This window comes from Bubalus bubalis, chromosome 6 (assembly GCF_019923935.1).
Source record: "Bubalus bubalis isolate 160015118507 breed Murrah chromosome 6, NDDB_SH_1, whole genome shotgun sequence".
NCBI classification, from domain to species: domain Eukaryota; kingdom Metazoa; phylum Chordata; class Mammalia; order Artiodactyla; family Bovidae; genus Bubalus; species Bubalus bubalis.
The window spans coordinates 12716568-12741134 of NC_059162.1; the positions used below are offsets into that span (position 1 = coordinate 12716568).

At 42.7% G+C, this 24567-nt stretch overlaps 1 protein-coding gene across 1 annotated transcript in view; it reads left to right on the forward strand.

Annotated features, from left to right (window-relative positions):
* The window catches only part of FCRL4 (Fc receptor like 4), a 40280-nt gene that overhangs the window by 9096 nt on the left and 6617 nt on the right, over positions 1-24567 (forward strand). The window contains exons 3-11 of the mRNA XM_006050587.3: positions 2486-2740; positions 4114-4368; positions 4801-5085; positions 5885-6172; positions 18305-18415; positions 18823-18885; positions 20068-20095; positions 20868-20950; positions 21156-21224. Coding sequence (XP_006050649.3) covers positions 2486-2740; positions 4114-4368; positions 4801-5085; positions 5885-6172; positions 18305-18415; positions 18823-18885; positions 20068-20095; positions 20868-20950; positions 21156-21224 — 1437 coding nt within the window. The remainder of the gene's footprint in view (positions 1-2485; positions 2741-4113; positions 4369-4800; positions 5086-5884; positions 6173-18304; positions 18416-18822; positions 18886-20067; positions 20096-20867; positions 20951-21155; positions 21225-24567) is intronic.

Genomic DNA, 24567 nt, shown 5'->3' on the forward strand with positions numbered 1-24567 from the left:
GATTGCCAGGAGAAATCTCAATAACCTCAGATATGCAGATGACACCACCCTTATGGCAGAAAGTGAAGAGGAACTAAAAAGCCTCTTGATGAAAATGAAAGAGGAGAGTGAAAAAGTTGGCTTAAAGCTCAACATTCAGAAAATGAAGATCATGGCATCCGATCCCACCACTTCATGGAAAATAGATGGGGAAACAGTGGAAACAGTGTCAGACTTTATTTTTCTGGGCTCCAAAATCACTACAGATGGTGACTGCAGCCATGAAATTAGGAGACGCTTACTCCTTGGAAGGAAAGTTATGACCAACCTAGATAGCATATTGAAAAGCAGAGACATTACTTTGCCAACAAAGATTCATCTAGTCAAAGCTATGGTTTTCCAGTGGTCATGTATGGATGTGAGAGTTGTACTGTGATGAAGGCTGAGCGCTGAAGAATTGATGCTTTTGAACTGTGGTGTTGGAGAAGACTCTTGAGAGTCCCCTGGACTGCAAAGAGATCCATTCAGTCCATCATAAAGGAGATCAGTCCTGAATATTCTTTGGAAGGACTGATGTTGAAGCTGAGTCTCCAATACTTGGCTACCTGATGCGAAGAGCTGACTCATTGGGAAAGACCCTGGTGCTGGGAATGATTGAAGGTGGAAGGAGAAGGGGATGACAGAGGATGAGATGTTTGGATATCATCACCGACTCAATGGACATGAATTTGAGTAAACTCTGGGAGTTGGTGATGGACAGGAAGGCCTGGCGTGCTAAAGTCCATGAGGTTGCAAAGAGTCAGACATGACTGAGCAACTGAACTGAATTGAACTAAAGCATTAAAGCAGAATACAATGCCCATCACAGGCAATCCACCAAGAGATTGCAAAGATAGAAAGGGATCTCTCATTCTTATATGACCAAGGGGATTCAGCCCATTACATCCATGTTTTCAAGATTAAAGAATAATTAGTTCTCAAGCAGGAGGACTTGACAGCACCTTTTGCCACATATTTAGTGTCAGTCGCTTTGTTGTGTCTGACTCTTTTGAGACCCCATAGACTGCAGCCCACCTAGCTCCTCTGTCCATGGAATTCTTCAGGTAAAAATACTGGAGTGGGTATCCATTCACTTCTCCAGAGGATCTTCCCAACCCAGGGATCAAACCTGAGTCTCCTGTATTTTGGAGGATTCTTTACCTTCTGAGCCACCATGGAAATCCAACTTATCATTCTAGTTATCTTTTATCCAGAGGAGAAATAACTGTTTCATATATTTATGTTGGAGGCTTTCCAAGAGGCTCAGTGTGTAAAGAATCTGCCTTTGATGCAGGAGATGTGGGTTTGATCCCTAGATCAGGAAGATCCCCTGGAGGAGAGCATGGCAACCCATTCCAGTATTTTTGCCTGGAGAACCATAGACAGAGGAGCCTGCCAGGCTGCAGTCCACAGGGTCACATAGAGTCAGACACGACTGAAGCAACTTAGCTCGCACATATCTTTAGGTAAGACTGGAGGTACTATTGTATACTGGAGCAAGGTACACACCAAAGATAAACTCTTACCCTTCCATGGTAATGGGGAGTCAAGAGCCAGAGGAGCTGTCCCCCTACATGGCTGCATTTCAAAAAGATGGCTCCTTCTTGAGAAAGATGGTTCTGAGTTGTGAGACAGGCAAGAGACTTTTTAGAAATTATAAAGATTCACATATATTTGAAAGAAATTCTGAAGAAAAAAACAGAGAGAGAGAGTTGTATCTCTTACTTTAAACAGGGAGAATGATACCTCTTCTTTTTAATTTGTATTTACGCTTACATTCTCCAGCTTCTGTCCATCAATAATTCAAAGACCTTAAGGCTTGATTTTATGCAGGGCCCATATTTTATTTTCATGAAAGAGCATCTTTGAGGTGTGGGGATTTAGAAGCACCTAGTTCCCATCACTCATACCCTTTGTAGTTATTTCAGGGTAATTCCCACTTCAGACAACAGCCTGCTCATAGCAGTGCTACCTACTTCTTGTTGGTAAAAATACTATTTAGACCCTTTTCTATAACTGCGGAATTGACCTCAAATTCCTACACTCCCTCCCTCTATAATCCCTCACCCCACTTTGTGGCCTTGCCAAACAAATGCTCATCGTAGAGAAATGCGTGTAACATGAAGAGTCTGGGTGGGAAGGAGCCCAGGAGGAATCTGCTTGAGGTTGTGGCCTGTTTGAAAAGGTTAGGGGGTTGGCAAGTCTCCCATCACTGATCTCCCATGCTGAGTAGGTCCTGCTGGGGTTGCCCTCTGAAAGGCCAGTATTCTGCTGTAGACCACGGAGCAGCTGCTGACACTCTTGAGTAAGACAAACAGTCAGCAAATTTGAAACCTGGGGAAACAGCAGTCCTGCCACAGGTTCTTTCAGAGATCCTCCAAAGCCAGGTCTTCTGGTCCATTCCACACAAACTGCCCAAGTGGGAATGCAGGCACCTTCACCTCAGACTTATTTCTCTTCTCTCCAGCTACTGTACACAAATCCGTGATTTCCGTCCAGCCTCCGTGGACCACTGTCTTCCATGGAGAGAGAGTGAATCTGACTTGCAATGGATTTCACTTCTATGCACAAGAGAAATTACAAGGCTACCGTTGGTTCTCTGGGAAAGCACGTCCACGTGAAACTCCAGGAAATACCCTTGAGGTTCGTGATTCTGGACAGTACAGGTGCCAGGCCCCAGGCTCACTCCCAAGTAACCCTGTGCACTTGATCTTTTCTTCAGGTGAGAAAGTAGGTGAAGTAGTGAAAACTTGGGAAGCGGTTTCAGTACATATTAGCTCCCTGGATTTCCCAAGGAAAGTCTTCATTCTACTCTAAGCCTTGACCTTTCAGTTTCACGTCCGACCTCCCGCATTGTCTATAGGTGTTTTTCAAACTACTATTGACATCAGAGTTGAAACGTCTAACATTAATCAGCAGACATCTTGCACACTTACATAATTAAAGGAAGGAGTTAGTTTTAGGGGATTCAGAAGTGAAGCTGTCTTAGGTCCTGTCTTTAATGACATTGTAGCCTCCTTTGGGAGAAATTGTGTCTACATGAATGTGCTGAGCACAAAATAGAAAGCAAAAAGTACCATAAAACAAGAATTCAGAGGTGGGAAATCTCCAGCCTCAGGCCTCATGTCCTCACCTGTCTTAGGATTTGTCCCTTCTCCACTACTTTCCTGTCTAACTGGCACACATATCTCTTTGTCCAGTTTTTCCTATTCTAAAGATCTTCATTTAGAGCAGTGGTCCCCAACCTTTTTGGCACCAGGGACCACTTCAGTGGAAGATAACTCTTCCACGGAGTAGGGAGTTAGGGGATGGTTTTGGGATGATTCAAGTGCAGTAGGGCTCATGCTCCTATGAGAATCTAATGGTGCTGCTGCTCTGACAGGAAGAGGATCTCAGGTGGTGATGTGAGTGATGGGGAGCAACTGTAAATACAGGTGAAGCTTCGCTTGCTTGCCTGCTGTTCACCTCCTGCTGTGCAGCCTGGTTCCTAACAGGCCACTGTCCGTGGTCTGGGTGTTGCGGATCCCTGGTTTGATCACTCCTCAGGCATTGGTCAGTAGGAGCAGGCATTCACTGCTGTCATCTCAGAGAGGAAGTGTAGAACTTGCCTCTAATCAGAATCTGTAGAGCATGAGAGGTTCATGAGTGGATCACATTCACTGTATCTTGACCCTGGATTTGTGTCTATGACCACAAACCCTCTGCCTAGTGCACTTCAATGCACTGTAACACTTTCTAGTGTATTTCTCCAAAAACATCTTTGATAACTCCTGTTATCTAGTCAGCAGGTTGGTGCTGATCTTTGCTGTATTCAACGATGTCAGAGATTTTGGTCACGTCTCTCAGCTTTTCCTCTCCATGTTAGAATCCTTTTATTTTTAAATCTGTCCTTGAATGATTAAATAGATGTGTCTAGGATTTATTTAGGAATTGTATCTGAAGCAAGTCACACTGATTTGGAAGGAGATGAATGAGCTTGGATCAGGAGACTAAATCCTGGGGAAGGAAAAGGAAGAAAAGAAAAACTCTGCAATTAAGGAGACTCAGAGGAAAGAGTGCCTGAATGACAATGTCTTATTTCTGTGTGATTTCCAGCCTCCCTCATCCTCCAGGCGCCATATTCTGTGTTTGAAGGTGATGAGCTGGTTCTGAGATGCCAGAAAAGGGGGAGAGAGAAACTGGCTGTTGTGAAGTATACTTGGAATCGAAAAATTATTCCTGGTACTGATGAAAGCTTTGATCTTTTGATACCGAAAGCAAGTTTAAATAACAGTGGCTGTTACCAGTGCATTGCATTCTTGGAAAATGCTTATGTATTGAGAACAAGTCAGACAAATATTCAAATTCAAGGTAAACCCTTCATTTCATACACATTTCCTTATCAGTGTCGGGTGGGATAAACTGGGCACCTGAGTGGGGATCTATATGAGTAGTTTTTCTGTTTGTTTACTGATTAGTTTTGGTGTGCCTCATGGCTTTTGGGATTTTCTTAGTTCCCTGATCAGGATTGAAACAGGGCTCTCGGCAGTGAAAGCACACTGTCCTTACAACTAGACCGCCAGGAAATTCCCTATATAAGTTGATACCTTAGCAAATGTTGGATAAATTCATGACCTAAGTCCTCTAAGAGGTAGAGAAAGCGGAGTAATTTAACTTAAAGAGTACTGGGAAAGAAAAATGTAATGGGCTAATAAGTTTGTCTTGTTAAATGCCTGAAGTTTTCTGCAACCAAGAATCCAAGCCAGCCTCATACTGAGAGCTTGGTTTCTCTCTTCTCTCTAGAACTATTTTCACGTCCAAAGCTGGAAGTCACAGATTCCCAGCCTATAGAGGGGAAGCCTGTAAACCTGAGCTGCGGGACACGGCTCCCACTGGAGCGGCCAGACACTCGGCTTCACTTTGTGTTCTTGAGAAACGACGGGGTCATGATCTCGAACTGGAGCGGGTCCCCGGACCTCCAGATCGCAGCCATTTGGAGAGAAGACTCAGGATCATACTGGTGTGATGCTGAAACACTGACCGGTGGCATCCACAAACGCAGCCTCCCACTTCAGATTGATGTGCAGAGTGAGTGTTGGAGGGCCAGGCGGTGATGTCTCCCCTGGCTGCTCTGTCTGGCCCTGTGGGGGCCCAGCACAGATGGATTTTGTCAGCCTGACAGAGGCTCCAGGCTTAGATCTCATGAGAAGTGAGGTACTATAATAAAAGAAATACAGGATTTTGCTTCCATCTATATTTCTCTAAAAACTTAGCGTTTCTTTAAAATTCCAGCACCTTGAAATGACATAGGTGATTCACAGAGTTGGGGAAAACAAAATGAAAACATGAAGCTAAATGCTTTGCTACTGAATTGACAGATTCTAGGATGTCAGGTCTTTGGGGAAACTGTTTAGAAAACACATAACCACAGAGGTGGACCTCAGCTGATAACAATAAACAGTGGGATGTGTAAAAGGGAAGAGGAGGACATACATACATAGGAAGATAAATACAGCAAATATCGGCTTGTCTTAAGTGCCAAAGAAGGACTGGTGGAAAAGGATGTAGTCTAGGCCAATGTAACTACAGTGACTATTGCTATTATCTCTGTGGGATCAAAATAATGCAGACTAGTAACTAGGACATGACATAAAACCCAAACACTTTTCCAAGGAGAGTCAATTTTTCTCTCCTGGAGCCCGTGTATCAGGATGAAAAGGTTGTTACATTTAGTGATGCTCTAGGTCTGAAATCTGCAATCTCTGGGCTACAGTGCTAGCACCTGCAGAAGAGTGTAACTTCAGGTCCCATAAAAGTGCCCCTGTCCAACATCCCAGCCCCATCCTCCTCCCATCACGCCCTCACCTGTCGTCCTGTGTTCACACAGGAATCCCTGTGTCTGGAGTGCTCCTGGAAACCCAGCCCCAAGAAGACCAGGTGGTTGAAGGGGAGACGCTGGTCCTTGTCTGCTCTGTGGCCAAAGGCACTGGGAACACCACATTCTCTTGGCACAGAGAGAACACGAGGGAGAGTCTGGGGCAGAAAAGCCAGCGCTCCCAGAGAGCAGAGCTGGAGATCCCTGTTATCGGGGAGAGCCATGCCGGGCGCTACTACTGCACAGCTGACAACGGCTACGGCCTCATCCAGAGCGAGGCAGTGAACGTCACTGTGAGAAGTAAGGTTTAATCCCCATTGATCTTATTTATTCTCATATTTCTCAAATTAGGGGTGGACATAGCCAACTATCTTTATGATTCTCCTTTTTAAATTTCATTTCCACTTTGCCATCTTCCAAGGTGATAGACACTTTCTTCCATTAAATATCAATAAATCAAGTTGTAAGGAGGTACTCCAGTGAGCTAATGCTGTCCAGGAACCATTTAACCCCTTGGGGATGATTTTGTGTGTTTTTATGCTGATCCATTGTTTTATTGCTCTCTAAGAACAGCCTCATGTCATTAGTAGTGTTTTAGGGTAGTGCATAGCTCCACCATCCTAAGTGTCAACTATATTCTCCTTTCAGTAAATCATCCCACAGGACCAAAGATCTAAGGCATCATTTTACTCTGTTACTGAGGGTCTAAGAGTATCTTAGTACCAAATGGCATGCAAGTTAAGAAGCTTGCAAGTACCAAGAGTGAATATGGAGCCCCGAAATGTCCATAGAGGAGATAAGCCTTCCTTTGGGATTGCACAGTCCTAGCTTATATCTCTCTCTCCATTCATCTATCTCCAAGGAGTCATATAAAGTCAAGCCAGGTTTCCACTCAGCCACTGTGGCACTGAAGAAATGATTCCTATGGGGCTTCAATGCAGCCTCTATTTCAGGTTCACTTGCATCGTGGGTTAACTACGGGAAAGGAAAGATTTTCCTGCTTTCCTTTATATTTAAAACCCTTAAAAGAGTTATCTCTACTCACTGTCTTCACTTCCATTTTCTTTCAGACTCATCACTATCAGGCTTTCCTCACTCTAATAAGTACTATTATACCTATTCATCAGATGCTCCTTTTAAGTTTTTGTTACTGGACCTTCATCACATTTTTCCCTGGAGTAGGAAATGGCACTGCGCTCTGGTATTCTTGCCTGGAAAAATCCCATGGGCAGAGGAGCCTGGTGGGCTATAGCCCATGAGCCGGGCATCATTCTAGACCTTCCACCTCGAATCTACCTGCAAGTCTGATAGCTCTGCCTTCAAAATACCCCCAGAATATGACTAATTCCCACCAAGTCCACTCCTACCACCTGATCCAAGCCACCTGGATGATTGCAATAATACTGTTCTTCTGCTTCATCTGTGGTTCTACACAGCCTGTTCTCAACACAGCATCAGAGGAACTCTAAGCTGTAAATCTGTTGGTTCTACTACTGTGACCTAATGGCTCACCACTCCCCTTCTCCACCTGAGCCACCAGGGCCCCCCGTCTCTTCTTCAAACCTTTCAGTCACATTCCACCACAGGGCCTTTGCAATGCTCTTCCCTGATATCCTCATGCTCATTCCCTTGCTTCCTTCAGAACTCTACTCACCTTCTCAATGAGACCTTCCCAGCCATACTATGCAATGTAGCAGCTCTTCACCAAGCCCTCCCTCTCCTGGTCCTTCTTGATTCTTCCTTGCAGCATGTGTCACCAACACCCATGCTATGTAGTCTTTGCTGTCTCCTTCCACACCTTCCATGAGGGCTTCCCTGGTAGCTCAGATGGTAAAGAACCTGCCTGCAATAAAGGAGACCTGGGTTCGGTCTCTGAGTTGGGAAGATCCCCTGAAGATGGGAATGGCAACCCATACCAGTATTCTTGTCTGGAGAATCCCCAAGGAGAGAGAGCCTGGTGGGCTATAGTTCATGGGGTCACAAAGAGTTGGACATGACTGAGTGACTGACACTTTCAACACTTCCACACCTACCATAGTAGCTTCATGAAGGTAGATCTCTATTTTGACCATTTGTTATCACAAGTACCTATTCTACTGATCAGCTCATAATAAGCATTCAGTAAATATTTGCTGAGTGAATATATTTTGCATATATCACTTTTACTTATCATAGTAATAATCCTAGAAAAGAAAGAAATCGTTATCTTCATTCTACAGAAAAAGAGAGTGAAACTCAAAAAAGTTTGCTGATTTGCATTAGGTCACAAAGCTTCTACCTAGCAGCCTGGATTTGAACCTCAATACAATCTTTTAGTTCAGAGAGACAGAAACCATTGTCAAAGTTTTTTGAAGAAGTACCACTATCCACCATGCTAAATAAGCATAGAACTGTGCTATTTATATAAAACCAGTCAGCCCTGACTGAGTCATAAACCTAAACAGTTCGGTGAGTGGCTCTGGCAAGGGGTTGCTATGCTAATGGCACAGCTGCTCTACAATTTTCCCTTCAACTCCCTCGGGGCATGTCCCGTGATCAAGCAGGGCCTTCCCAAGTCAGGGGAACTGACATGTCTTCCCCCAAATAGATGCCACAGGAGGGCCTGCATGTCACCCTCAAAATTTCTTGAACAGTAATATTTGGTGTAATTCCCAGCAGAGAAGGACAGAGACTAAGCCTGAAATACCATTAAAATGACATTTCAAGAATTAGGTGGGTGAAGGGAAAAAGAGATTAGCAAAGTTGAAAGCTGCCCAAAGACACCCTCTGAAGAGTCTTGAACGCCCTAGAATCCACAGTGACACTGAGGGTAGGAACATTGCTTCTCCAGGAAGGCTTTTCTTTGCTAACTGATTTTCTTTTAACTTTGATTGTAGTATAGTTGATTTACAATGTTGTGTTAGTTTCAGGTGTGTGGCAAAATGAATCTGCTATACATATACATATATCAATTCTTTTTAAGATTCTTTCCCCATATAGGTCATTATGGAGTATTGAGCTATATATATGGAGTATTGAGATATATCCTGTGCTATATAGGACTTCCTGGTGGCCCAAATGGTGAAGAATCCACCTGCAATAAGAAGACCCAGGTTTGATCTCTGTGCTGGGAAGATCCCCTGGAGAAGGGAATGGCAACCCACTCCAGTATTCTTGCCTGGAAAATTTCATGGACACATGAGCCTGGAGGGCTACAGTCCATGGGGTTGTGAGAGTCAGACACAACTGAGCAACTAACAATTACCCTGTGCTATACAGTGGGTCCTTATTAGTGATCTGTTTTGTATGTAGTAGTGTATGTATGGGAAGGCATGGCAACCCACTCCAGTATTCTTGCCTGGAGAATCTCCATGGACAGAGGAACCTGGTGGGCTCCAGTCCACAGGGTCACAAAGAGTCAGACACAACTGAAGCAACTTAGCATGCATGCGCACTGTGCATACATCAATCCCAATCTCCTAATTTATCCCTTAGTAACCATAAGTTTGTTTTGTATGCTTGTGTTTAGTCACTCAGTCATGTTCGACTCTGCAATTCCATGGACCATAGCCCATCAGGCTCCTCTGTCCATGGGATTCTCCAGGCAAGAATACTGGAGTGGATAGCCATTCTCTTCTCAAGGGGATCTCCCAGACCCAGGGATCAAACCCGGATCTCCTGCACTGAAGGCAGATATGTTATCATCTGAGCCGCCAGGGGAGCCCAAGTTTGCTTTCCACCTCTGTAACTATTTCTGTTTTGCAGATAAGTTCATTCGTACCCTTTTTTTCTCAGACTCTACATATAAATGGTATCATGTGATATTTGTCTTTCTGTCTTTGATTTACTGCACTCAATATGAGTCCAGGAAGATTCATACTGAAAAGTTTACTTACAATCCCTGAAAGAGAATAATTGTGAATCTGTTGGTAATTTACACCTACAGGTAAAATTTCTCATCTTTCCTTTTGAATTTTAAGGTCAGTAGAATGAATCAGCATCCTCTGATACAGGCAGTGAACTGGTTCCTTCACACATGTAATTTCATTTTATTCTCACAACTGTTCTGCAAGGAAACAGATGATCTCAGAGTTTAAGCAGATTTCGAGGATTCAGTTGATATGCAGCAGAACCAGAATGTCTTCTTTTTAATTTGTGGACCTCCTGCAAAATCTCTGTGCTTAGAAATGTTATATAGCATAGCAAATAGCATAGCAGGATAGAAACTCTGAGGTAGCCTGGAGCACTAGTGCCAAGGTAGGCTGTCTTAGCTTGCATTGCTATAACAAGATACAGTAGACAGGGTGACTTTAAGAGCAGGAATTTATTTCTTACAGTTTCAGAGGCTGGAAGTCTGAGATCAGGACTGAAATCAGGATGCTGGCATGGTTAGTTTCTGGAGAGACCCCTCTTCCTGGTCTGCAGACTGCTGCCCTCTCGCTGTGTCCTCATGAGACAGAGTTGGGGAGAGAGTGAGAGAGATCTCTGCAATCTCTTCTTTTAAGGGCCCTAATCCCATCAATAAACTGTGGAAAATTCTGAAAGAGATGGGAATATTAGACCACCTGACCTGCCTCTTGAGAAACCTATATACAGGTCAGGAAGCAACAGTTAGAACTGGACATGGAACAACAGACTGGTTCCAAATAGGAAAAGGAGTACGTCAAGGCTGTATATTGTCACCCTGCTTATTTAACTTATATGCAGAATACATCATGAGAAATGCTGGGCTGGAAGAAGAACATGCTGGAATCAAGATTTCCAGGAGAAATATCAATAGCCACAGATATGCAGATATGAATACCACCTTTATGGCAGAAAGTGAAGAGGAACTAAAAAGCTTATTGATGAAAGTGAAAGAGGAGAGTGAAAAAGTTGGCTTACAGAAAACTAAAACATTCAGAAAACTAAGATCATAGCATCTGGTCCCATCACTTCATGGGAAATAGATGGGGAAACAATGAAAACAGTGTCAGACTTTATTTTTCTGGGCTCCAAAATCACTGCAGATGGTGACTGCAGCCATGAAATTAGGAGACGCTTACTCCTTGGAAGGAAACTTAAGACCAACATAGATGGCATATTCAAAAGCAGAGACATTACTTTGTCAACAAAGGTCCGTCTAGTCAAGGCTATGGCTTTTCCAGTGGTGATGTATGGATGTGAGAGTTGGACTGTGAAGAAAGCTGAGCATTGAAGAATTGAGGCTTTTGAACTGTGGTGTTGGAGAAGAGTCTTGAGAGTCCCTTGGACTGCAAGGAGATCCAACCAGTCCATCCTAAAGGAGATCAGTCCTGGGTGTTCATTGGAAGGACTGATGCAAAAGCTGAAATTCCAATACTTTGGCCACCTGATGTGAAGAGTTGACTCATTGGAAAAGACTCTGATGCTGGGAGGGATTGGGGGCAGGAGGAGAAGGGAATGACAGAGATGAGATGGCTGGATGGCATCACCGACTCGGTGGACATGAGTTTGAGTGAACTCCGGGAGTTGGTGATGGACAGGGAGGCCTGGCGTGCTGTGATTCATGGGGTGGCAAAGAGTCGGACATGACTAAGTGACTGAACTGAACTGAACTGAACTGAATCCTAGCATGAAGGACCATTCTCACGGCCTCATCTAAACCTGAGTACTTCTCAAAGGCACCATCTCCAAAGCCATCACACTAGGGTTAGAACCACTTCAGTTTATGCATTTTGGTGGAACACAATTCAGTCCATAGAATGGGCTGAAGTTGGCTAAGGTAGTGCTGTGTGCATGCATGCATGTGTGCATGCTCAGTTGTGTCCGACTCTTTGTGACCCGAAGGACTGTAGCCCAGTAGGCTCTGCTGTCCAGGGAATAGTCCAGGCAAGAATACTGGAGTGGGTTGCCATTTCTTACTCCAGGGGGTCTTCCCAACCCAGGGATTGAACCCGAGCCTCTTGTATCTCCTGCGTTGGCAGGTAGATTCTTTACCATTGTGTCACCTGATGCTGTGTGAAAGTGAGCCTAATGTGTGAGGATGTTCCTGAAACTGGTCAAAGGGCCATGAAATTTCTGAGGGTCTAGGGCATTAGAAAAGACCCTGATGCTGGGAAAGATTGAAGGCAGAAGGAGAAGGGATTGACAGATGATGAGATGATTGGATGGCATCACCAACACGATGGACATGATTTTGAGCAAGCTCCGGGAGTTGGTGATGGACAGGGAAGCCTAGCGTGCTGCAGTCCATGGTGTTGCAAAGAATCAGACATGACTGAGCAACTGTACTGAACTGAGGGCATAATGTAAGGGCAATGAATAAGAGCTAATACTTACATAGACATAGCACTTATCATATGTTAAAAAAAAAAAAAAAAAGTGAAGTCACTCAGTCGTGTCTGACTCTTTGTGACCCCATGAACTGTAGCCTACCAGGATCCTCCATCCAGATTTTCCAGGCAAGAGTACTGGAGCGGGTTGCCATTTCCAGGGGATCTTCCCAACCCAGGGATTGAACCTGGGTCTCCCACATTGTAGGTAGACACTTTACCATCTGAGCCACCAGGGAAGTCCTATCATATGTTAAGAACCATTCAAAACACTTTATTAACTCATTTTTATCCACCAACAATAGTACTGCTATAGTTACCGTTATCTCCATTTTACAGATAAGAAAACTGACAAACAGGGAAGATTAAATAAAGGTTGCTGGCCACACAGGTAGTAAAAAGAGGAATGACTCTAACCTAACAGCCTAATTTTAGAGTTTATGCCTTCCTTTTTGTTGCTATTCAACTTATAGTGAGATATAATTGAAATACAACATCATGTAAGTTTACAGTATACAATATAGTGATTTGCTGCATTTCAAATTTATTACCACAAAAAAGTTAGTTAACACATCCATCACCTTACACAGTTGCAATTTTGTGAGTGTATGTGTGATAAGAACTTTTATAATCTACTATCTTCAGTTCACTTCAGTTGCTCAGTTATGTCTGACTCTTTGCAAGCCCATGGACTGCAGCACACCAGGCCTCCCTGTCCATAACCAACTCCCAGAGTTTACTCAAATTCGTGTCCATTGAGTCAGTGATGCCATCCAACCATCTCATCCTCTGTCATCCCCTTCTCTTCCTGCCTTCAATCTTTCCCAGCATCAGGGTCATTTCAAATGAGTCAGCTCTTCGCATCAGGTGGCCAAAGTATTGGAGTTTCAGCTTCAACATCAGTCCTTCCAATGAATATTCAGGACTGATTTCCTTTAGTATGGACTGGTTGGATCTCCTTGCAGTCCAAGGGACTCTCGAGACTCTTCTTCAACTCCACAGGTCAAAAGTATCAATTCTTTAGCACTCAGCTTTCTTTATAGTCCAACTCTCACATCCATACATGACTACTGGAAAAACCATAGCCTTAACCAGATGGACCTTTGTTGGCAAAGTAATGTCTCTGCTTTTTAATATGCTGTCTAGGTTGGTCTATCTTAGCAACTTTCAAATATATTTACAATATATTCTTAGCTATAATCACCATTGTATGCATCACATCCTCCAAACTTACTCATTTTATAACTGGAAGTTTGTATCCTTTGACCACATTCACCCATTTCTCCCACCCTCCAGCCCCTACCCTTGGCAACCACCAATTCATTCTGTTTTTGTGAGTTTTTTTTTTTTTTTAAGAGTCTATATGTAAGTGAGATCATAAAATATTTGTCTTTCCCTCTGTCTGACTTGTTGCACTTAGCATAATGCCCTCAGGCTTCATACATGTTGTTGTAAATGGAATTTTCTTTTTTATAGCTGTATAATAGTCTATCATATTCACATTCCATCATGATTGAATAGTGTGTGTTTGTTGTCGTTAAGTTGCTAAGTCATGTCTGACTCTTTTGTGACCCCATGGAGTGTAGCATACTACGCTCCTCTGTCCATGGGATTTCCCAGGCAAGAATACTGGAGTGGGTTGCCATTTCCTTCCGTAGGGGATCTTCCCGACCTAGAATCGAACGTGTGTCTCCAGCGTTGGCTTGTGCTTTGTCACTCAGTCGTGTCTGACTCTTTGTGACCAGTTGGACTGTAGCCCTGCATTGGCAGGGGGATTCTTTACCACTGAGCCACCAGGGAAACCCTACCGGGGTCCAGCCCCAGTTGGATCCAGGGATTCCCTTAGGAGGACAGCGTTGGCGAAAGGATAGCAAAGCGGAGAGAACAGAAGCTTGATCTAACTGGTTTACACAGAAAGCCAATAAAATTTGTGACACCAAACTTGCTCTGACCATGGAGGCCACAGGCGCCCTCTCGAATAGCTGAAGGTGCCCCGCCTTAGGCACCTTCTTGAGTGGGTCTTAGAAGCCCAGGCAGTTAAGTGGTCTCAGAGGGCCCCCACGCTCCAAATTAGTCATCCTGAAGGAAGAACAGAGAAGAAAAGGAGAGAAAAGGAAACAAGAAAGACACGGGGAGACCAAGCCTGATGAACAAGGCCCGTAGCTTCATTTTCAAAAGGAGCTTTTATACCCTAAGTTGTACATAGAAGATAATAGGAGGTGCAAAGTCATGCAAGGTCAGCAGTCCTTGGCCCTTATCGAAACCAGGCTTTCTTTCGGCAAACTTATCATATACAAAGGCTTTAGGTGATTTACATCATCTTCTGGTCAGGAGACCTGTTAACATTCTTATTCTGATGAAGATTAGTCAACCAGAAAAACTTATTTTCACCAGAGGTGATTTTTCTTAAAGTTTGGCGCCACTCCCTGAAAGCACTAGATAGAGTTGCATTCCTATAGGGCAAAGGTGCAGTGGGGGATAATCAAGGGAAGAATTTATTAGCTCAAGGGTCTAAGGTTATTATTAACATTAAAGCTTCTACTTATTTTTCTATATACCAACTATGTTAATCAATACACTCCCAGAGACACAGTGGGTAAGGCATATGGAAACTTGGCAGCAAGCATTAGCTCAACAAGGAAATCCTCTACTAGTTCTAGTCTAACAATTTTAACTCTCCGAGAAGCTCTAAATTGTTAAAATATCTTAAGCTTCCCGTGCCTCTTGTGGTTGGGAGGTTGTGAACAATCACATGCATAGGTGTAAGAGTTGGGAAACCTGTTAGGCAAGTTAGAAAGCTTTCTCAGGGATTTGAATTGGAGCACACCTATTATACCCTGAAGACTTATTAACTAGAGCTCTAAGTTGATTTTCTTACAGAGAAAGGTGGTCAGGGATAGCCCCCTATAAATGTCAGAGGAGTAGGTGAAAGTCATAAAATAATAAAACAGACAGATTCTTGTTTTGGGGTAGATGCTCAGTCAGGTCCAGGGGGGCCCCCTTGAGTCCTGATTTGCCTTTGCCTTCAGGGCCTCTCCACATGACCTTTGTTATGGGTGGGAACTCCTGTGCTGGCTCCCGGCATCTCCCCCTTTTTTATTTCTTAAGACAGCCAGATGCAATTCAGTCGCGAGCACTTTCTTTATCTATTCATACATCAATGATATTTAGGTCGCACATATCTTGGTTATTGTAAATAATATTGTGGTAAACATGGGGATGCAGATATCTCTTTGAGATAGTAATTCTGTTTTCTTTGGATATATACCCAGAAGTGGGACTGCTAGATCATATAATAGTTCTTTTTTTCTTTTTTTAATTTTCTAGGAGTCTACATACTGCTTTTCACTGTGACTGCACCAATTTACATTCTCACCAACATTGTACAAGGGTTTTCTTCTCTCCTTGTCCTTACCAACACATTTCCTGTCTCCATTTTTTTTACGTTATAGGGAATAAAGTTTATTTTGATGAAAAGTGTAAAGCAAAATTAAAATTGTGTACATTAGTAACATAACTCAACATGCTTAATTTGGTATAAGTGTGACACATTTTCTTGCTTTCCTATGTTTTGCTAAATCACCATAACCTTGTTGTTGTTCAGTCATTAAGTCATGTTTGACTTTGAAACCCCATGGACTGTAGCAAGCCAGGCTTCAATATCTCCCAGAGTTTGCTCAAATTCAAGTCCAGTGGGTCAGTGATGCTGTCTAATCATCTCATCCTCTGCTGACCCCTTCTCCTTTTGCCTTCCATCTTTCCCAGTATCAGGGTCTTTTCCAGTGAGTCAGCTGTTTACATCAAGTGTAAAGCTCCAAAGTATTGGAGCTTCAGCTTCAGCATCAGTCCTTTCAATGAATATTCAGGGTTGGTTTCCTTTAGGATTGGCTCTGGTTTGGTCTCCTTGCAGTCCAAGGACACCATAACCTAGACTGCTTTATTAAAATAAGGCATGTAAACTTATTCTTAACTCTTTTGCTTACGCTCTGATTTCAAACAATTTTATTAAAAAAAGGCCATTGTAACAGGTGTGAGGTGCTACCTCACTGTGGTTTTGATTTGCATTTCCCTGATGATTAGTGATGTTGAACACGTTTTCCTGTGTCTGTTGGCATTTGCATGTCTTCTTTGTAAAAATGACTATTCAGATCCTTTGTCCATTTTTAAATTATTATTTGAAGGTTTTTTTGGCTATAGAGTTGTATGACTTCCTCATATTATTACCAAGGACTTTTCCCCTATAATTTCTCCTAGGGGTTTTATGGTTTCTGTTCTTAAAGTCTTTAATACATTTCCAGTTAATTTTTGTGAGTGGTTTAAGATGGAGGTCCAGTTTCATTCTTTTGCATGTGAATTAGCAAGTTTCCCCAGCACCATTTATTTAGAGATTATCTTTTCCACTGAGTATTTTTGACTCCTTTGTCAAATATTAGTTGATGAGATATTCACAGATTTATGTCTGGGCTCTTGATTCTATTCCACTGGTTCATGTTTCTCATGTTTTTTATGCCAATGCCAATTTCTTTTGTTTGCTCAAGCTTTGTTGTATTGTTCGAAATCAGGAAGTGTAGAGCCTCCGGCTTTGTTCTTTTGTTGCAGGATTGCTTTAGCTATTTGGTGTCTTTTGTCGTTCCATACAATTTTTTTTTTTTAATTTCTATTAAAAAATGATGTTGGAATTTTGATAGGGATTGCTTTAACTCTGTTTGGCTTCAATAGCTTTGAACAATATGGACATTTTAGCAATATTAATTCTTTCAATTCACCAACATGGGATTTCTTTCTGTATATTTGTGTCTTCATTTGTTGAACCATATCTTATAGTTTTCAATATACAGATCTTTAATCTCTTTGATTAAATTTGCAATCAATAATAACTCTTTTATTGTTTTTGATGCTACTGAAAATAATATTGTTTTCTTTATTTCTTCTTCAGATAATCCCTTGTTGTATACAGCACATCTGATTTTTGTATTGATATTGTATTCTGAAACTCTATGAATTAGTTCATTAGTTCTAACAGATTTTCTGGGGAGTCTTTAAGATTTTCTTTATTTAAGGTCACATCTTCCAACAGAGACAATTTTTCTTCTTCCTTTCCAATTTTGAGGCCTTTTATTATTATTATTTTCTTGTCTGATTGCTCTGGCTAGGAATTCTAGAACTATGTTGAATAGGAGTGGAGAGAGGGCACCCTGGCCTTGGAGAATGTATCTGATGAAAAAAATCAAAATTCTCCAACAATTTAGTCTATTCCTTCTATCAGTTTTTTTTTTCCCCCCACCTCTTCAAAGCACATAAGACTCAGGCTTCTAGGAGGAAGGAAACTGATGTCATTTCATTGTGGTGTCCCAGGTTATTATTTTAATGGAGAGCAATATCAGAGTTATTGTTGGTTCAACTAGTGCCCTAATCAGTGGAGATATTTGCTTTCTTTCTCAGGCATGTTGCTGTTCCAAGTTAGATTCTGCCAAGTCATCATAATAACATCTTTCCAGATGTCTAAGGGAAATTTCCAAATGGCCAAATTACAAGAGTACAGAATAGATAGACAACTGGTTAGATAGATAGACAGATGTAGTGTGTGTGTGCTCAGTCACTCAGTCATGTCCAACTCTTTCCAACCCCATGTACTATATAGCCTGCCAGTCTCCTCTGTCCAGGGAATTTTCCAGGCAAGAATACTAGAATGGGTTGCCTTCTACCGAAGAGATCTTCCTGACCCAGGGATTGGTTCCACAACTCTTGTGTCTCCTGCGTTAGCAGGCAGATTCTTGACCAGTGAGCCACCTGGGAAACCATATATGTCCCTCCGAATATTAATGTCCGAAGTGAAGTGAGTGGGTCAGTGGAGGGAGCTGGCTTCCTTTTCTCCCCTTTGCCACAATCCCCTCAGATTCCTGCCTTCTGCCCCCACGTGGTGAGTCACTTCCTGTCATATGCAGGTTCAGGACTGTGCTGCCCACAGTGGAAACCTGCTTCCTGTGCCACACAGTCCTAGTCCAGTCCTCAACGGCCCTCATGGGTCCTTGTCTGCTAGATCCCTCCCTTTCCCAGGGTGCAGGACCCCAGCCAGGCCAAGGAAAGTTTCCAGGGCTTCAAGGCACCTCCAGGCTCTAGATCCCTCCCCCTGAGGCTCACACACACTTTTTCTGTCCAGGCATTCCCGGGATTAAAAGAGGCCTTGTTGCGGGAGGAACCACTGGGGGATCACTCAGCATTCTCCTGGCTGTGGCCCTGCTGTTTTACTGCTGGTACCAGAGGAAACCGGGTTTGTGTTCTCTTTTACCCTTTGCTAACCTCCACAACCTGTCCCTGCCTCAGAAACCCCATTCATTGCAGCCTTGGAAACTGCCACATTACTATTCTCCACCTCACCATCCCAGTGCTAATAGATGGGCTCACGTGCTTTCTTCAAAAGGCAGTTTTCTTAACAGATGTCTAGTCTAACTTATGAAGCCTCAGGTGAAAGATGGGGAGGGAATACACATTTTAATGTAAAGTTTCAAGAACTTCAAACAGTTTCCTTGGATAGTTTCTTTGGTCCAAACAGACTGGTCCACTAGATACTTCAGCCCATCCTACATCCCCCATAAGTGGACAATCAAATAAAACTTGAAAGGCCCTATGAAGAAATGACTGAGAATGGGAGCTGACTAATCTATCCTTCTTCCTCAGAGATGTCCTTGAGTCAAAGCCTGGGACCAGCATCTCGTATTCCAATGGCTCCGCTCTCTACAGGTCAGGCTACTGGCTCCCCCTCCACCCAGAGGAGAAAGTTTCTCCCACGTACTATCTGTTTTGCTTTCAAAGCCTTCTTGCTTTAGCCCAGGTCAGGCTAGTTTCAGCTGGTGTAGAAGCATATACAAAAGCTTTTTCAGCTCTAGTGCAGTTACCCACATGCTTTAACTTTGTGTTTTGAGTGCATGCTCAGTCACGTCCCACTCTTTGTGACCCCATGGACTGTAGCCCCCCAGGCTCCTCTGTCCATGGAATTCTCCAGGCAAGAATACTGGAGTGGGTAGCCCTTCTCTTCTCCAGGGGATCTTCCCTACCCAGGGATCAAATCCATGTCTCCTGCATTGCAGGCAGATGCTCTCCTGTCTGAGCCACCAGGGAAGCACAACTCTGTGTTTTTAACTTAATTCAACTCAACTCACCGGATCCTTCTGAGCACCTCCTGCGTATCCTGCACTGGGCTGGATGTACAGAGCTTTGGACCTCTGACCAAAGTGTCCTTAACAAGCCTGAGGTGAAGTCTGAGGTTCTGGGCATAACCACAGTTTCTTCTGGAAATCCACTTGTAACCCCACACTACTCTGCAAGAAAAACAATTTGGTTGTATTTAGTATTTCTTAAGGTATATCAACACAGCCTTGAACCCTAATCAAGTATCAGATGTTTGCATATTCAACACAGCAATGTGTAGCCCTGACCCCAGCAAGTTATGTGCTTGGTTCAGTTCTTTTTCATGGGAATCCGAGACTGCACCCACATTTGAATTGACTCTGTTAGCACATGGCCTTCCCTGGTAGCTCAGCTGGTAAAGAGTCCATCTGCAATGCAGGTGACCCCAGTTTGATTCCTGGGTTGGCAAGTTCCCCTGGAGACCTAGGCTGCCCACTCCAGTATTCTTGTGCTTCCCTGGTGGTTCAGATGGGAAAGAATTCGCCTGCAATGTGGGAGACCTGGGTTTGATCCCTGGATTGGGAAGAAACCCTGGAGCAGGGCATGGCAACCCACCCCAGTATTCTTGCCTGGAGAATAGCCCTGGACAGAGGAGCCTGGCAGGCTATGGGGTCGAAAGAGCCAGACACAACTGAGCACCGCACAGCACAGCGCACAGCTCAGGTGGTACATGTGTGCAATATTTGAGGACGGGCTCCCTCTGCTGACACAAATCTGCCTTTGTTTTATTTGCAGGAGATGTCTTTCAGGGAGACACAATCAGGTGAGGTCTCAGCCTTCTGGTTTCCCAAGAATAAAATATGCAGAACTGTGGGGATACAAGATTAGGCCAAGTGATTTCTCTATGTCCCTGTGGCTTGATGCTCCCACTTTCACATTCTTTAAAATGGCCATAATCACAGCTTCTTAGAATCCTTCTAATAGTGTATACAATGGATTTTCCCACATAAATAGATCAGTTTCTTATTTCAAATTTACCCATTCCATTAAATGGATGATACTAAAGGTTATAGATTTTCTAGATTGGCACAAAATATTTCTGGTGCAAATAGTCCTATAGTTAGATCACATGTTACTATAACTGTATAAAATGATTGTTAGTCCTAGATTTTACAGTGGGGTCTCAGCTTCTAGTAATCCTCTTTTTGTCCCAAATGTGCTTATTTACTCATCAAATTTTGTGTTTTTAAGTTTGGTTTGGTAAATATGGTCTTGTTCTTCTATCTGTGTCAGTGTCTCGGTCTTAGGACATAGTCAGGGTCTTGGATCATGGATTATGTCTAATTGCTTCTTGAATTATCCAGGCAGAATGCTGTGAAGACACTTCCTCCTGATGATGAGGCTAGGTTTTGTTTGTTTGTTTGTTTGTTTACCAATTGAGGGTGACCATTCTGTTTATGAGATGATCATTTCTATGACGTCAAAGACTCTTCTGGCCTCGTTCTGCTGACTTCTCCCCATTCTTTTTTCTCTCTACCCCACTTTCATGTATAGTGTAATGTTCCAAGGATGATCAGTGTTTCTATGCCTTACAGGAGACCCCTGACTGTAGGCCCACCAGGACCCCTCAACCCCATGTGCCCTGCCCCCGTGGAGCTGCAGCAGTTGTACATCAATGGTGAGGACTCCCTGGTAGGAAGCTGCTCTGGGCCTGAGCCAGAGAAAGATACTTGTTTTGGGGCCTGGCAAAAGGCCCTGGTCTCCCTAAGTATCCCAGACATTCATGGTAAACAATTGTTTATGAAGAAGCATCTGTAGCATGCCCCACTGACTGGCACTGCTTACAAAGTGTTTTGTTTTGTTTTGTTTTGTTTTCTTCTCAGTGCATCCCAGAGAAAGAGACTTGGTATATTCTGAGATCCAGATTACGCAGCCTGGGGCAGAAGGGGAAGGTACGTTACTGGGGAGAGATTCTGGCTTCAAATTGCATCCATTCATTTGACACATGTTTGCTGAGTCTCCTTTGAGTAAAGGGAGTGAATCAGTGATCAAGACAGATTAAAAATCCCTACAGTAGCGCTTAGATTCCAAATAAAGAGGACAGATACAGAAAGCTATGTAGCATCTTTCCTGATGTCAGAACAAAAATTAAACATTCTTCTAATAGACATTGTAATCATGAAGGCATATGTTCAAAGTTTACCTGAAAGTAATGAATGAATTATTGTAAAGCACCTACCATGTGATAAGAATATTATCATTATAATATATAAATATTAATATGTGTAATATATACACGTTTAGTTAATCTATATAACAACCCTGTGTAACCCACATACTGAGCAAGCAAGACTCATGACTTACTTACAAAAATTTTCTGTCCCCCACTGTGTCTTTAAACTTTCTTCTGTGAGAGATTTTCCTGGGCACTCGGGTTGAAAATTCTGGCAACCAAAGGCTTTTCAACACATTCTCCATTCTCTTAGGTGATAGACAGTAGGTGGACACTTTATGTCACATTCTCGTAGTCTCTTACTTAGTAAGTAAATAGAACTCCAAGTTTGAAGATGGTTAATCAGAACTTTCTCCTCACCTAGCGCAGGCAGGTTTCAGAATGAAGCTGGCAATGGTGTGGGTGATGGGGAGGACCAGGCAGAGTTGGCTTCTTCCCTATCTCTTGGGTTGACTTCCCCTAACTAGCTTGGGGAAAGGAGTGGGAAAGAAGTTACTCCAACTGGTACTGTGGAAGCTGGCTTCTGCCTTCCTGAGATGACAGATACTTAAGTGGGCACTCCATCCTATAACGTATATATATGGTCTCTCATATATATGATGGAGCCCTCCTTCCTAAAGTTCCTTAGGCACAGCTGAGGCATTTCTAATTCCATGAGTTGTTTCTTGCTCCTTCACTGGCCTCACCTCCAATCAGTCACATCCAAATTCCTGCTGCTGGAGTCCCTTGGTACCTGGAGGCTTTATTGAACAGGACTTAAGGTGACCACACTTCTGCTTATTCTGTCTCCCATGTGGACCACATCTGTACCTGGGGACACCTGAGAATTTCAGGTCCTAGCTGGCCCAGCAGATTTCTTTTGATCCCACCGCTTGTTGTGAGTTAGAACTCTCAATGCTCCTGATAAGGGGTGTTGAAATATTTTTTAATTGTAATTTGCAGTAATAAATATAAGCTGTGTAAAAAAAAAAAGAAATACAAGTTGTACTGTCAAGAAATGTGAATGTGCACACATATATGCACACACACATACCTAAACCAAAGGTTTTAGGAGATAATGCTTAGTGTGATGCACTCAATTTTCTATTCCACTCAAATTGATTGTTTTAATCAACTTTATGGAGGTATCAACAATATAAAATATAATTCACCACTTTTAAATGCACATTCAAATTATTTTAACAAATGTATCCATTCACAGAATCACCACCACAATAACACTGTGATGTGTGAACATTTCCAGAAGCCCAGAAAATCCTTTCATACTCCTTTGCAGTTAATCTCCCTCCAGCTTCACCCTTGACAATTACTGATCTGCCTTCTGTCCTATAGTTTGCTATTCTATAATTTCACATAAACAGATTCTTTTATAATGCAATCCTTTTGTTTGGCTTCTTTCACTTAACACAATGTTTTGAAACTCATCCACATTCTAGCATAAGTAGTTCACTAATTTTTTGACATGTAAAAAGCTATGCCTATTTAATATATACAGCTCATGAGTTAGGGGATGAATCAACACCAGAGAAACTGTTACTACCATTAAGGCCATAGATATATGCACCATTTTCCAAAGTTTTCTTTCACACCCTTTATGATGATGATAATGATGATGTGTGGTAAGGACACTTAACATAAAATTTACCTTCTTACTAATTTTAAGTATACAATAAAATATAGTTAGTGATTGCAATATGTAGCTCAGTTGCTAAGTCATGTCCAAATCTTTGCTACCCCATGAACTACAACATGCCAGGCTTCCCTGTCCTTCTCTATCTCCTGGAGTTTCCTCAAACTCATGTGCATTGATGTCATCCAGCCATTTCATCCTCTGTTGCCCTCTTCTCCTCCTACCTTCAATCTTCCCCAGCTTCAGGGTCTTTTCCAGTGAGTCACTTCTTCACATTAGATGGCCAAATGATTGGAGCTTCAGCATCAGTCTTTCCAATGAATATTCAAAATTGATTTCCTTTAGAATTGACTGGTTTGATCTCCTTGCAGTCCAAGGGACTCTCAAGAGTCTTCTTCAGCATCACAGCTTGAAAGCATCAATTCTTTGGCATTCAGCCTTCTTTATGGGCCAACTCTCACATACATGACTACTGGAAAAACTATAGCTTTGACTAGATGTATCTTTGTTGGCAAAGTTATATCTCTGCTTTTTAATATACTGTCTAGGTTTGTCATAGCTTTTCTTCCAAGGAGCAAGTGTCTTTGAATTTCATGGCTGCAGTCATCATTGCAGTGATTTTGGAGCCCAAGAAAATAAAGTCTCTCACTGTTTCCACTTTTCCTCCTTCTTTTTGCCATGAAGTGATGGGACTGGATGCCATGATCTTAGTTTTTTGAATGTTGAGTTTTAGGCCAGCTTTCTCCATTCTTCTCTTTCATCTTCATCAAGAGGTTCTTTAGTTCCTCTTTGCATTCTGCCATTAAAGTGATATCATCTGCATATCTGAGGTTGATATTTCTCCCAGCAATCTTGATATTCCAGCTTGTGCTTCATCCAGCTCAGCATTTCATATGATGTACTCTGCATTTAAGTTAATTAAGCAGAGTGACAATATACGGCCTAGATGTACTCCTTTCCCAATTTTGAACCAGTCTGTTGTTCCATGTCTGGATCTAACTGTTGCTTCTTGTCCTACATACAGACTTCTCAGGATACAGGTAAGGTGGTCTGATAATCCCATCTCTTTAAGAATTTTCCACAGTTTCTTGTGATCCACACAGTCAAAGCCTTTAGCATAGTCATTGAAGCAGAAAAAGATTTTTTTTGCAATTCCTTTGTTTTTTCTTGGAGAAGGAATTGGCAACCCACTCCAGTACTCTTTCCTGGAAAATCCCATGGACGGAGGAATCTGGTAGGCTACAGTCCATGGGGTAGCGAAGAGTCGGACATGACTGAGTGACTTCACTTTCACTTTATGATCCAGCAGATGTTGGAAATTTGATCTCTAGTTCCTCTGCCTTTTCTAAATCCAGCTTGTACATCTGGAAGTTCTCGGTTCATGTACTGCTGAAGCCTAGCTTGAAGGATTTTGAGCATAATCTTGCTAGCA